The following is a 14682-nucleotide window of genomic DNA, read 5'->3' as shown; positions in this document are numbered from 1 at the left end:
AATGTGGTAAAAGGTGACGTTAAAAAATTCACAATACTTTTTTAAACATTGTTTGAAGCTAAATGTGGCAAAATGTTGATGTTATTTTCAGCGTGAGACACTTTACAAACGGCACCCCATATGAAGTAAGGCTTAATAGTGACAATTTCAAACACAAGTACACAAATCAGCTTTAGTATAACTCGCAGCATTCACAGACAAGCACTTGTCTTTATCTGGACACATTTTCCCCACAAATACAACATGCTAATGTTTTTAGCACAAGCCTATGGCATTTTACATTGTATAAATTAGCCTGGCAGCTAGCAGACTTTTCCTCTTCTCATATGAAACCAGGAACAACAGCAACATTTAACAAAGGTGATGTTACAATATTTGGCTCCATTATAGCTCACAAGGTTCACTGACAAAACACCTGTTTTATACTAAAAACATTTTCCCAAACAAAAATAACTTGGTAAGGTTATTAGCACAAGCCTATTAGCCTAGCAGCCAACGGACTTTTCCTCTGCTCATATGAATTCAGGATAAACACACATAAGACTTAAAATGCTATTTTTGTGGAGGCTTTATTGTCTGCACAAATTATTGTTACTTATCTCTGAAACTAAAGTAAATAAAAGCTTTGTTTCCACTGAGGGAAAAGGTTTCAGCTTACAAAAATAGACAGGAGGTCTGCTTCGCCACGACGTGTAGTAACATTTCTGGGGAGGTGCACGTCAGGCTACAGCGTTGGCTCAATGTTAACGCAGAGCCTACGCTGTAGCTACAGCGTCTCTTCAACGCAGAACAATTAATTCTGCCTCAGTTGTAATACCGCGTTACAACTAACCCCACCGGGGGGAAATTTCGTCAAGCCTAGCTAACACCTGTGGGGAGTTGGTTACATAGCTCAAAGTGGTGCTGTGTTTTAGGCAACAAGACAGTTGTTAAGATGACATATGGTGGTGAGTTGGTGAGTTACACAGACAGCTCAGTATTCAAAAAACAAGTATGACAAAGAAATGTACTTGTATCGGCTGAAAACACTCTTTGTTACTGAACTCAGCTGAAACATGTCCAATCTCTGTGGAATTTCACGGGTCATTGTTTGGTCGTATTGTGGTCAACTGACTGGAAGCACGAAAGGATCGACCCTATGTAACCACATAATAAGTCCATGTAGCAATTAACCTAGGTAGATAGGTTACGCCCAACGCCCCCCTAATGAGTACTTTTACTGTGGTCAGTTTAAGTATTGCTACTAACACTTCAGTATGTGTATCAGCATTAGATTTTGAATGCAGGACATTTATTAGTAACACAGTATTTGGTCGTTGTGGTATTGCTACTTTTACTAAGTGAAAGATCTAGAAGATTTCTTCTTCTACCACTGTCAGAATATTACTGTGCATGTTCATGTCTACTTTAGTAAAGTGAACACACTGTAGTTTTGGATTTTCAGTTATATTTGATGACGGATTATTTTATTTTTCAAAGCTCGCTGTGATAAACGCCTTCAAATGCATTTAGATAAAAAAGTCCTGAGTCGAGGTTAACAAGTCCCAAGTCGAGTCCCACGTCTTCAACTTTGAGTTTCAAGTCCTAAACAAGTCATAATGCACTCTTTACCAAATGAAGGGCCATTTTAACAACACATTAACAATATATTAAAATCATGAATGCTTTTTAAAATCTGTATTTTATTTGTTAAAACAATTTTGTTAAATAAGTGCAGGTGCACTTCATAGCATTTAGCACTATTAATCAGAATGAAATTTGTATGTTTTTGTCCTGTCTTGTATTTATCTCATCTCATATTGGGAAAATGTTTCCCTTCCCAAATTTGTAAGACATGTTTTATGAGACTACTCTTCACTTAAAGCAATATCAAAGCGATATTGTATGTTACATGTTTATGTCTAAATGAAATTTTATATACATACATACATATACATACACACACACACACACATATATATACATATATATATATATATATATATATATATATACATATATATATATATATATATAATCTCTTTATAAAGCACTTTTCAAAATAGTTACAAAGTGCTTTACATGTCAATAATCAAGACAGACTAGACATGAAAACAACAACTTTTAAAAGAACTGATAAAAACACTTTAGCCTATGAAAACAGAGGAAATAATAGACATTTTAAATGAACTCAAAACTCCAGTAAAATCAGGAAAGGCTCTCTGATAAAAGTATGTTTTAGGAATGGACTTAAAAGAGATCACTGACTTGGTAGACCTGATTTCCTCGGGCAGACTGTTCAGAGCCTCGAGGCCCTGACAGCAAACACTCTGTCCCCTTTAGTGTCAGCCAGGCCTTGTGAAGAGCCTTAAAAGTCATCAGTAATCAGCTGGTTCTGGTTTATATATATATATATATATATATATATATATATATATATATATATGTATATATACATATATATATGTATGTATGTATGTAAGTATGTATGTAAGTCAAAAGGCTCAAGTCCAAGTGAAGTCACAAGTCACTAATGTTAAAGTCCAAGTCCAGCTGCAAGCCTTTTTTGATTTTGTCAAGTCGAGCACAAAGTCATCACATTTATGACTTGAATCTGACTTGAGTCCAGGTCATGTTACTCGAGTGCCCACATCTGGTACAAAGCTGCCAGGGAGCCAAAGTACGAGAAAAATGACACAGGCGCCTCTAAAAATGTACAAATACTAAATAATAATCACTCAAAATATTGTCATAGAACAATTCAAGGTTGTAATGAATATTTTCACTTTTATACACACAAATACAGCAGAAAAATGTAAGAAACAAAACTACAATACAGTCTATTTACATGTAAACGTATTTTATCCCACCTCGTAAAACACTAGTATTTGTTATTCAGTTTTACAAATTTCCGTCAAAAGATGCGTAAAAGCCTCACATCAGCACTTCCGACTGTACTCTGCAAAATATATAAATACATTTATGCTAATACAAATAAAACATGCTTGATAGTGTATTCACCAGTGAAAAGACAGCTTCAGTGAACTGACGCACAAATAAAAGTGCAACATTAGTGAACGAAAAAGGGCCACCTTGGGTCACATTTGTAAAACTCACAACTCACCTCACACACAGACAGTAGGCCCCCTGCACGGTCTCGCTGTCTCTCAGCAGAAAGCTGCCATCGTGTCCAAACCGTTCCAGCAGCCTCTCTGTGGCCTCACTTCCAATTCTCCCGTAGTAAATAGACCATACCAGCATCCCCTCCCTCTCCATGTTGCCTGCGAGATGGGCACCTGTGTGTGTCGAGGGTTGGTGAGGGTGCAGCAGGCTGCAGCAGCAGATGAGTGTGTGAGAGGCTGTCAGGCAGGAAAAGCTCTTCTGGTTTTCACACTTTTCTGTCATGCAGCTGCACCTCGCATGTCTGTGCACTTTGACCAAACCAGAATAATGGCTTTTATCTGCTGAATGTGAAAGTGTATTTTTGGCTCCACTTTGCTTTTTACATTTCCTGCTTTGCAAGTCCCAAAAGAGAGAAATACTCTCAAAAACTGTGATCAATTGCTCAGTCCCGCTCAAGCACTTTGCCCTCTAATAATGCCTGTATTATGAAATTAAATGAAATATTGTCTGTAAGGCTCTGACAGCAGTAGCTTTATCGTACCAGGATGTGGTGCAGACAAACACTATCGGGATTTAATAGCTTTGTGAAAGTAGTTTTTAACAAAGTCTGAACAAGTTCCAGCAGACAGAAATGTGCTTACAGCAATGTCCCCCCACATTAACCACCAGCCAACTCACACACACATGCACGAAAAAAAAGACATCCAACCGAGTTAGTTGTGGTTTGATTTGACGCTGTCAGCAAAGCTTTTAAACAAAGACAAAAAGTATTTCAGAGCATAAATGTTATTTAAGTGGTTTCATGAAGTCTCAGACTCGGCTTTTTTAGGTAAAAGATGAAACTAGCAAGAATTCAGGCAGAATTTAAAAACATCCAACATAAGTAGTTCAAACTGAAACTATTAAGTTCTGTGAAAATCTTATTAAAGGTACAAAAAGTCCTTTTGAAACAGAAGTTAGAGTGTCTTTAGCTTCTGTGCAGTGACATGTTTCCCACTAAAGCATCCTACAGACTGAGATTTTAGCAATCGTATAAGATCAGTGCGGTTACACTGGGCAACATGGATTTAATAAACCTGGGTATGACATCAAGTTTAATGTATGCAGACTGTACGATGGCAGCACTTACTAAATCGTATGGAGGTTTTTATTGGACCTTTTTATTTGTAACCCACACAAGACAATCTACAAATGTATACCATGATCCACAAATGCTTGTACCATTATACAAACTACATTTGTGTTGTTTAAAGTCATATCCACAAAAGTACAGCGTGATTTGCAAATGCACATAACTTACTCTGTAAACACGTACTTAAATTACGTATTTTTTACGTATGTATTACCAACATAAAGAGTTTCGCCATAGCAACTACACATGGAGTCATATTTATACATTTGTGGTTTTTTCCCCGTGAAACTGGATTTGCACATTTGTGGGTCGCTTCCTGTGAGTTTGCGGGTCATGTGACATTTGTGTCTTTGCATAATTTTGTCCAATTCCTACTGCAGCAGGATCTGTAAAAAAAATATACGTATGAGGTGCAGTTACTTGCCACATCAGCAGGTGGTACCTGTCATGCAGAACAGTCCATTTCAGATCAAATAAAACTACTGATGCATTAATGTGTTTATCACTTTGATGTTGAGGCTGGTAAATGTGGGGCTTTTTCTGCAGGTAGCAGGGAAGTCTTATGTTTATCAATCATAATTCATTTGTTCGTTATTTTTTTTATTATTAGTCTGAATCTGCAGTTTGCAGTGGTGGTGGAAGGTAACGAAGTACATTTACTCTCAAGTACTGCACTTAAGTATAACTTTGATGTAATTGTTCTTTGAGTATTTCCATGTTCTGCTACTTTGTTCTTCTCCTCCATGTTCTTTTCTCTACCCTACATTTATTTGATACATTTAAATACTAGTCAAACTGCAGATTCACACTCACACCTATTAACTGCTAACTAACAGATTCATTTTTAAGGGAAAAAAAAAAACAGAAATAGAAGCCTTCATCGACTCTGTGAGCTTTAGGGCTGCATTTCAAAGCAATAACCATTCAGAAATGGTAAAACTATAATGTTTTCCGATGTAAATGTTGCCTTTTATTTTATTTTTTGTTGGCTTTGCTGACAAACAGCCAGCTAGCCACGTTAACATGAGGAAACATAGTGCCCACCATCCAGTCTCCACTGATTAGCTAGCGTTAGCCTTGGTCGCTCTGCAGCGCGCATCACCCTGCCTCTCAGTCAGTGATTACCACTAGTTAAACCTATCCAGGTGATGGCATGACATGCTGCGGTACATGGTGGCCACCTTTTGGTCTCTAACCAGGTAGCCACGGTGAGTAAGTGGCTTCATTTTGAGCTGCTAAACCCCTTTGGCACTGTTAACTCTGTTAGCACCACTAGACGTGCTGTCACTGCTAACGGCACTAACAGAGCTAACAGTAGTTAACCATGCTAAAGGGGATTCATGGCTCAAAATTGAGCTGCTTTCTCACCGGGGCGTCCTGCAGGGAGACCAGGGCTTTAACATGGCTATCCAAGTGGAGCAGGCAGGAGGGGTGGTGGATGGGTTGACTTTCACCTGAGAGAGAGCGGTGTTCATGTCCCATAAGATTCCTCTTTTTTCTTAAACCTAACCATGTGTTTTTGTTGTTGAGGGAAAAAAAAAGTCAATTGGCGGTGTTGTACCGACGTGGTGCATTTACTTTGAAAGAGACTGTATGTAAACGTTAAATTTCCTGTGAAAACAGAAGTTCATTTTGAAAGAAGAGAACATCCAGTCCCAGAACATCAACAACCAACATGACCAGGGTACCTTGCATGTCATATGTGGACATGGAAAGTCCGTGACCAAAACATCAATATGTGACGAGGTCAGACTGAGAGTGTTGGCAGAAACAATCACCGCCGATCGCCGCACAAAGCATGCTGGTTAGATTTGTGTCTGACTTCATCCCGACTTGCTCTGACAATTCTTTTTACAACTAGTCATAATGGTTAACAAAACACCTTGCCAAAGGACTGCAGTTGAAAATTAGCCTAATGACAAACGCTGGCACATTTACAGAGATGTTGATTAATGTGCAATGTCCTTTTAAATGAATAAATTAAATGAAAATGATGTCATGCAAAAGTGAGCAACCATATTCTCACGAGATCGAGTTGGCCGTAGTTTTTGGGCCAGACGCTGCAGTTGCCCTCCACCAACTGCAAAACCCAGGGCGTGATGGGAAACGTCAGGCTCTCACCTTATCTATCCCAGCGAACATTTTTCCGATGGAAACATCTATGGTCATTTGAGGACGTTGATTGAATGGTTACATTTACACCATATTTCACCAGGATTTGCAACAGCGAAATGTTTCATCCTCAACGGTGTGCAAATAACTGTCTGTTATCATTTCGGAGCTGAACGAAGGATTCACATCCAAATTTCTCAGTTGAGAGTCATCACCATCATCGATTTTTAAACACCTTTTAAACCTCAAAATGCTATCTAACTTGCAAGCTAGGACTACTGAGTCACTAAACCTTCTGATTTTATTTTGTGCTAACAAAATAAAAGAGGTGTTGGTTTACTTAACACCAAACGTGTGACCACAGTGACGATGAGTGAACCTTTAGGTGCTGGTTGTCTGGATGCACAATCTCCACAGGCTCCGGTAAGATGGGTAATAAATCCAGTTCACACACTCATCGACATGCCACTCCTTAATCGTTGGATGGTTAGAAAATCCCTATGTGATGTGGTTACTACAACAGAGGGAATAAACACAGAACATTTACATTTGTTAATAAAATGCAGCAATAATAAAAATAAACAGTGTGGCATGAAATACACGAGGCAAGAATAATCATTACAAAGATGAATAAATGAGAGTACTGCCCTCATAACTGTAAAGGGAGTGTTAACATGGAGCAATCTTACAAGTATGGCTTTTTGGTGGGCGGGACTTAGCTGGAGGCAAAACAATTCTCCACAGACATTAGTTAGCGCTAGCTAGCAAGTTCTGTTTGCTTGTTTTAGACAATGGAGGAAGATGATGCGAATGGTGCATTCAGAAATATTCATTCTGAGTGCTGGAGAGCACTCTGGCACAAACTGGACTGTTCGTCAATTCGGGGCGCTGTCTGAATGTGCCATTCAGTTATCCAGAGCACTGCACTCTCAGATTTGCAAAGTGCACTCTGGGGAGACGGAGCAGCAGAACGCCACGTGGAGTGAATGTGTGGTTAACTTAAATGTTTATTAAATAGAAATATAACGCTCCATTTCTTCGACCAACAGGGCCCTCATTTTAGTGCAGAGCATCAGACTGAATTTACGAACGCACCATGTCAGGTCACTCACTCTCTGGGACCGTGAGTGTTACTTGAATAAGTAAACACTGACCAACGGGACCAGACTGGCCGACCCGTATGCTCTCACTCAGTGGATGGATGATGTCACAGGAAGCTTTGTGGTCGATTACTATGCCAGTCTTACAAAGGAGGACAACACTTGAACGGTGTCCTCCAGTTTGATTTGCTATCAAAGCTAACGTTAGCTAATGCGCTAAAAAGTTAGCGTTACGGAGAAATCCAATATTCCTCTTAATACCTCCCCAGTTTCTGATGAGGTGGACATGATAACCCTCAATACACATAACGTCATTCATCCCTACAACAGGAAATACTTTTTCCCTAACCTGATATCACTTGAGTATTTATGATGATCGCCTCCGTCCAGTCCTTTGGTCTTATCACATTTACGTTAACCATCGTTGTCTTTGTTTTTGTTGACGGGCAGTGGCGGCTGGTAGCCTATGTGATAAACTTTAAGTTTTGAGCCATGACTCCTTCTATTCTGGCTCCCAATAACACAACAAGATGACATATGAGGACTCCGATGTAGCCTACAGCCCTGTGGTGGACCAGCTAAGAAACTGACGCCATTGTGACGTCTGCCCATATCCATTACTACTGCGCCAGTGCACTCAGAGGGTAAACTAAAGAAGTGCAGGACTGTCCCGAAATACAGTACATACACACTGGAGTAAAACTGGAGAAGATTTTATTTAGAAAATTGTGACAGTTGACAGAAATATGAATACTCAAGTAAAGTACAGATTCAATCCTCCATTCATTTCACGTATCCTCTTGAGGGTCACAGTGGGGTTGAAGCCTATCCCAGCTGACATTGGGCAAGGGGCAGGATAAACCCTTGACAGGTCACCAGACTATCACAGGGCTGAGACAACCATTCACGCTCACATTCACACCTGCAGCGGCCAGATACTTCCAAAAAAGACCTCAGTATTGTAACAAAGTATTATTACTATGTTACAGCACAACTTGTCATGATGCACCACTATGTTTCTACAGTAGCCCAGAGTGGACAAACCAAAACAAAGGCTCCAGATAGGGCCATTTGTGTTATCAGCCCCTCCGCGATGAGCAGTATCAGAAAAACGCTTTTTTTTTTTTTTCAACATAAAACGAGGAGGACGAGGATGAGGAGACCTATGTAGATAATTTCCCCTAGTAAAAACCTCCTGAACATCTGGATTTTAGGTAATCAGAGAAAAAAAAGTGAGCACACATTAGCAGGTGCTAGGCTAACAGCCATCTCTGAGATGCCTGACACACGCTCTCTGTCTGCTGGTGGAAATGTGCTCACCTGTGTGTGTGTGTGCACGCACATCGGGGCGCAACCTCACCGTGCGCGATACAGAGAGCAGAGGAGAATTGTTGGGGTGCCTTTGGTAATGGTAGCTGAAACCCTGAATCAATCAAATAGTAAATATAAAGACATAATGCACAATAAGCCCCTCTTTTTTACCACCTCCTCCTCCTCCTTAGTCTCTGGCCTCCAGTGAGTTGATGGCTTGAAGCTCTGCAGAAAACCTCTCGCCCAGATCTCTGTTGGCCTGCAGGAAACCACCCAGCCTCTTCAGCTGCTCAGCGTCCTGAGGAAGAGATGGGGTTGGTCAAAGTCACATGACATCTTTCTTTATATGTGTCATTTATAAGTGAGCAAGTGCACATGGACATATTTGTTCTCCACACCTGCGTCTTTGTATCATCATCAGCACCATGCAGTAACTCCTGCAGACTCTCTTTTAGCAGCTCAGTCTCCCATTGGCTGATTAAGTCGGCGCTCGTCTCCCATTGGCTGACAGAATCCAACTCTAATCCATCCAGGCCAGCAGAGTCAATTCGGTCCAAACCAGAGACACATATTGACAAATCAAGGGTCAGCATCTGGACGAACAGAGTACACATGAACACAAAGTGTGGCGCAAAACAACACGGATGCAGCTGGGACTTCCAAACACGGGACGCACTTCAGCAGCAGTGGCACACACGCAGACAAACATGCTCACCTCCTCAATCTGTCGTCCAACTGTTGCCATCTCTGGGATGTGGCTCAACTGCTTCACAAGATTTTTCACTGCGGTCTGGTATTGCCTCATCCATTCGTCCGTCACACACAACTCACAGGAGTGCATCAACTCGTTCCTAAAACGGATGACCTGGAACCGCACAAATGAAAGAGAACCACACATTATTTTACACAACAACTTTATAAATTTTTTAAAAAAGTGTAAGCTTCTTTCAACCTGTGTATATTAGGGCTGCCCCCACTATGAATTTTCTTAGTCAACCAATAGTTGTCACTTAGGGCCATTAGTCGACTCGTCAAATGTGTAATAACCGCAGGCCACCTTAACAAGCATCGTATAGCCTATTTACCTGAATCCTGAGAGCAGAGCTGATCATCTTCCAGGCGCTGTTTATAAGTGTGTAGGCCTATCAACTGTGGGACAGATGTAAAGCTCTGGGTAGCCCTGCACTAACATGATCAACTTCTCCGTATTTATCAGACTGAATATTTACAGAAGAAGAGAAAGATATCTGTCAGCTGTGATTGGTTTGTAACCTGACTCCTGTCTGACTGCTGAGCATGGCCACTTCCTGTGTTTGTCCAAACAAAAGTAGCATGGCATGCCCATTTAGACAATATGACTATTTACCTCTCTCACAAATTTTGGATCCACGTCGCAGAAACAGTCGCAGTAGTTGATTAGGTTGAGCAGAGCTGAGGCATCATATTGATGTGCACTCTTCAGTTTCCCCTGACCTCGTGGCATGTAGACCTGCAGAGCGACAGAGAGAAGAGAGACACCTTCATCAGACTCACACATTCAATCTTCAGATCCTTCTGAGAACTTTCCAGTCTGTTTTATTGTGCTAGCACGATGATGTGTGCACTTGTTGATGTCTGACTGCTGCTGTTAGTCAGTGTTGGGGGTAACGAATTACAGTAATGTATTACATTTTACCAGTAATGGAGTAACATAACATTATCGTTTGATTTTCAAATATCCAACATTCCTTGGGCACACCATGTCCAACAAACGCGGCTGTAAGAAAAAGACATGACCAGATCTGAGCTTAAAACAGTGATGCGTCATCAGAATCACTTTATTTTATGTTTCATTTCACATTTTGCATGAAATAAAATATTTTCACTAGAGCTGACAAAGAATTTTCCTAGTCCACCAACAGTCGTCATTTAGGGCCATTAGTCTGAGAAAGAACAGTATAAGTAACATTGTAATGACACTGTTGGCAAAGCGGCTAAAGCCTAGTTCACATTACACGATCGTAATCTTTTGAGTGTTCTGGCGAGTGGCGACCTATGTGTGCACACCACAAGATTTCTCCACCGAGCCCTCGCCGACAGAGCCCCAGATAATGCGGTGACGTCACCAAACTTGGAGACAACACATTGTAAAGACATGGATATTCTTCCCAGTGTTGAATCAGATCTGCCTGCAGGGCCTGGGTCCAAACACAACGTGCTCCCCGTGATCCTGTGGACGCCGCCATTGTTGTTGTTGCTTGTCGGCTTGTCAGTGTTGCCAGATCTTGGGAGAGAAACAAGCAACCAGGGCTATGTAAACAAGCCCAGAAGAAGTGACTATCATGCGTTTAAATAACTTATTAGATGGATATAGAGAAAGGTGACATTTAGAGAGCAAGCCCAAATAAGCAACTCTACTTTAGAAAGAAGCCCAAAGTTGCGGCTAATAAGCGGACCTAGCAACCCTGTGGCTTGTCCTTCTCACATTTCTTCCGTCCTCCTGCGTGCTGATGTGGGACATATCCCGTCTCTCATTGGCCGATGCTCTTTGTCGGTCGTGTCACACTTCTCCAGTTTTCTAGCATGCTTGATGTCCAGTCCCAGTCGCAGACGAGGGGGTGCCTTGCTCGTCGGCTTGTTCACACATGAGGACTCATCATGGCAGACTATCTGCCGACTCACCTCCGACCCAAAGTGGCTCTCAAGATCCTCTGCGACGTCAAAATCGCGGTGAAAATCATGTAATGTGAACTAGGCTTAATGGACATGTAGCTACTTCCATGTTTCAGATGATACATCATGTTTGTAGTCGACCAATGAGGATGAGTTTACATATCACCTTGAGTTCCTCCTTCACCTTCTCAAAATTAGGGATGCACCGAAATGAAAATTTGTGGCCGAAGCCAAAGCCGAATAATATTAAATGCTTGGCCGAATACCGAGTACTGAATATCGTTGTTTAGTTTTTCATTAGTTTTTGCAGATGAACCCTCCAGATTAGTGTTGTCAGGGTACCAAAATTGGATCCCACTGTGCGATACCAATGAAAATATCATGGTTCTGAGTAGTATCACGATACCACAGCGAAAATGAGGCAGATGTGCCTTTTGTCATTTATAAAAAGATAAATCACTTTTCTATAATACATCAATGATATTTCAATGGAATAAATTACTTATTGACTTATTCATACTTCAAAAACAGCATCAATAAGTGATTAACATAGGGGGGATCAAAATAAAATAAATAAATAAAATAAGAATCAACCAGCCACCCTCCTCCCCTGACAAGTCCCTTCATAAGTAAAGAACAGTCCCTAAAGTGCGGTGAGGTTTGTGGGCCGTGAACGGCTCGTTTCTCCTCTGACACGTCACATACCTGTGTTTGGCTGGCTCGGCTGTTCAGGTACTTCTGGGCAGTCCACACGCCAAGAAGAGGATATTATTGGAGCCGACTTCTCCGTCGTCGGTAAGCCGATGGCCGCCGTATTTGACAGGAATACATTACTGTCTGTGTCTGTGACCCCCGTTCAACCCACAATTGGTGGGATTCGCCTTTTGTTTCTGCTGCTGGTTGAAATCTGTAGGCTGCTCACACAGCGTGCTGAATGATTTAAGCCTATTTTGCTCGCTCAAAACTATTTTTAGTCGCAAATGCGAGTGCGGGGAGAGACGGATCGCCACACTGCTGACATTTTTACGAATATATTCGGTTACCGAATATTCGGTGCATCCCTACTCAAAATGATCCCACGCTTTGGATTTCCTGCCCGACATGTTATTAACTAGCCTGTGTAATAACAGCAGGTACCAGCCCTGGAAATTAACCTGACTCCTGTCTGACTGCTGAGCGTGGCCACTTCTTGTGTCTGTCCTTTCAAGTTCAATTCCCACATGGTTCACTCATATAAGTTTTGATTTATTTTGACAAGGTGCAGCTCCTAAAAGAGTTTCACATTTTTTGTTTTTTTTTTGCAACTAAAGTTGTTCTCACCAAACACTTTCAGTATGGTACCTTTGGATCCAAAAGTAACCCTTCAGACATGGTACCTAGACCCTTGGTCCGCTTAGCGTTTCCACCACAAACAGTACTCTAACATGTGGGCTGGGTTGTTGTCACTCACTGCTCCATCCAGCCCCCGCTGCATTTCTTCATCACCGGTAACACAGATGGAAGTCTGCACCTCATTTATCGTCCACAAAACAAGGCTGCACGCCGACATTTTCAGAACAAAATAAAACAGGCTGCCATATCCCGACGCTCTGCAATGCTTTTTTTTTCTCCAAGGGGAGGATTAAAATGTATTCTGTCACTTAACCCGGCCTAAATTAATATTTATAAACGCTTGAAGATCGACTCATTATTAAAAATGTCTGTCTAAAGTGATGGTCAAAGTTGTCACAGTGAAATTTAAGGTGTGTTGATGGATTACATCTTCACCTCATGCATTGAGTAACATTACAAGTTGATGTTCCACCTTAAAAGTCGCCGGCAGTTGGCCCAGTGAATTAAGTTAGTAAAACATCCTTTCATTTTATAGTTATAGTTTACTAACTAAACTCTCCACAGTATGAACAGTGGTTACATGAGCCTCAAAACCAGCCACAGCTCAGCCCTGAGCAGAGTGATGTCCTCTATTGACCAATCAACAGACTGCAGTGTTCACAGCTCCACCTTTTAGTACCAGATCTGTGTGCTAGGTACCCCAACAGAGGGGGAACCAAAAATGGGGACGGTACGGAACAGTTCCATTGGTACCAGCCACAACTTTTCACAGTGGAAACAGGAAAAAAGCGTACCGTACTACTTGGTGGAAACGGGGCTTAAGCGACCAGTGAAATCTTGCCAACTAAAGACGTCTCTGATCGACTAATGTTTGGTCGACTATTAGGGGGCAGGTCTAATTTTCATCAACTAACCAGCATGCATAACAAGAGTTAAAAACCAAGGCTTTTTTCAACTTCAGGACTTCAGCCTTCAGCTCTTAACTTTTTAAACATCAAAGGGTACATTTTAAAAACCTAACACTCAGGGAGGCTCAAAGAAAAAATATTTGTGTCTTCAGTGAGGGGATAAGTAAATAAGTCAACAGTCCCTTCCGTGAAGTGAGTGTGTCTTCAGTGGCGTGTACCTTGGCCAGTTCCCAGTGGTCAGTCCTCCAGTTGGGAGGGAAACAGTTGTCCCAGTTCACTGTGGCACCCGGCTGTCTGTGGTGTCTCAGGATCTCTGTCTGCCACTCTGAACACACCTGGCAGGGTGAGGAAAGCTACACACACACAAAGTAATGCATCTTATGCAGGAAGTTACAGTGAGAATAAGTGGTAAATATTACAGTGATTAATATAATATGGTCGCAGTAAGCTCATAATAACTGAGTCTCTTTGTGGGCCCACATAAAAGATACAACAGGAGATCCACACTAAAGTGCTGCAGAAACAAAGTTTACAGGCTAATTTCACCTTATTCCCTCTGGGTCTGCATGAAGTCTGACATGGTTTCCGTAGCAGAGGGTTTTGATTGAGCAGATCTCCGTGGAAAGCTCTCATGTTGTGGGCGATGAAGGGATGCAGCCCATCCTTGAGGATGACCAGACACCGTCCAGCCTTCAGCCAGTTCTTATACTCCCTGTCGTTCAGACGGGTCGCCAGATTCTCATGGACCATGTCGGATTTACTTCCCGATACAAACACCCAACAAAGGGACAAGTCCAGGCCGAATCCTCATGCTTAGCTCCACCCTCTCGGTGCGAACCACACAGCGGCCATGAGATGGCGCTGTCTACCTGAGAGACTCCAGGATGTGGCTGTTTACTGCTCCTGCTGGTCCAAGGGAAGTGTCAGGGCTCCGGAGAGCAGGGCTGCAGCTCCATCCAGCAAAGCACAGAGATCCACCTTTTTTAGGAAGATCATCAGTGTGCTGAACTGTTTAAAGACTTTTACCCCTCAG

At 41.8% G+C, this 14682-nt stretch overlaps 2 protein-coding genes across 5 annotated transcripts in view; both read right to left on the bottom strand.

Moving 5' to 3' along the window:
- LOC126382703 (SH2 domain-containing protein 1A-like) overlaps window positions 1-6845 on the bottom strand; it is a 10956-nt gene extending 4111 nt beyond the window's left edge. Inside the window, exons 1-2 of one of the 3 annotated variants that reach the window (XM_050032742.1) lie at window positions 6726-6845; window positions 3104-3275 (exon numbers count right to left, since the gene is read on the bottom strand). In XM_050032742.1, coding sequence (XP_049888699.1) covers window positions 3104-3255 — 152 coding nt within the window. In that variant the 5' untranslated portion in view covers window positions 3256-3275; window positions 6726-6845. Of the gene's footprint in view, window positions 1-3103; window positions 3858-6725 lie in introns of those variants that run through there. The other 2 variants (XM_050032740.1, XM_050032741.1) reach the window with 2 other exon arrangements.
- On the bottom strand, window positions 6727-14475 carry LOC126382701 (uncharacterized protein CXorf38 homolog). 2 transcript variants are annotated; one of them, XM_050032737.1, is made up of 7 exons: window positions 14196-14475; window positions 13868-14002; window positions 10124-10246; window positions 9473-9622; window positions 9156-9350; window positions 8932-9055; window positions 6727-6860 (listed from the first exon to the last, which is right to left on the bottom strand). In XM_050032737.1, exons 1-6 carry the CDS (start codon window positions 14397-14399, stop codon window positions 8945-8947), a joined length of 918 nt encoding a protein of 305 aa, XP_049888694.1. In that variant the 5' UTR covers window positions 14400-14475; the 3' UTR covers window positions 6727-6860; window positions 8932-8944. The 2 variants fall into 2 exon arrangements, with proteins under 2 accessions (XP_049888694.1, XP_049888693.1); XM_050032736.1 differs by lacking the exon at window positions 6727-6860 and having other exon boundaries at window positions 8144-9055; window positions 14196-14474.
- Between the last annotated feature and the right edge of the window lie 207 nt (window positions 14476-14682).

Source organism: Epinephelus moara, chromosome 21 (genome assembly GCF_006386435.1).
Source record: "Epinephelus moara isolate mb chromosome 21, YSFRI_EMoa_1.0, whole genome shotgun sequence".
Classification (NCBI taxonomy): Eukaryota; Metazoa; Chordata; class Actinopteri; order Perciformes; family Serranidae; genus Epinephelus; species Epinephelus moara.
This window is presented reverse-complemented; position numbering and strand designations above follow the sequence as displayed.

Coding starts and splice junctions, on each gene's coding strand:
- LOC126382701 (XM_050032737.1), bottom strand. CDS start 14,399: ATGGTCCATGAGAATCTGGCGACCCGTCTGAACGACAGGGAGTATAAG. Junction 10,247..13,867: donor ACCACTGGGAACTGGCCAAG/GTACACGCCACT, acceptor GTCGCTCTGCAG/GTCTACATGCCACGAGGTCA. Junction 9,351..9,472: donor TTGGACGACAGATTGAGGAG/GTGAGCATGTTT, acceptor CTGTTCGTCCAG/ATGCTGACCCTTGATTTGTC.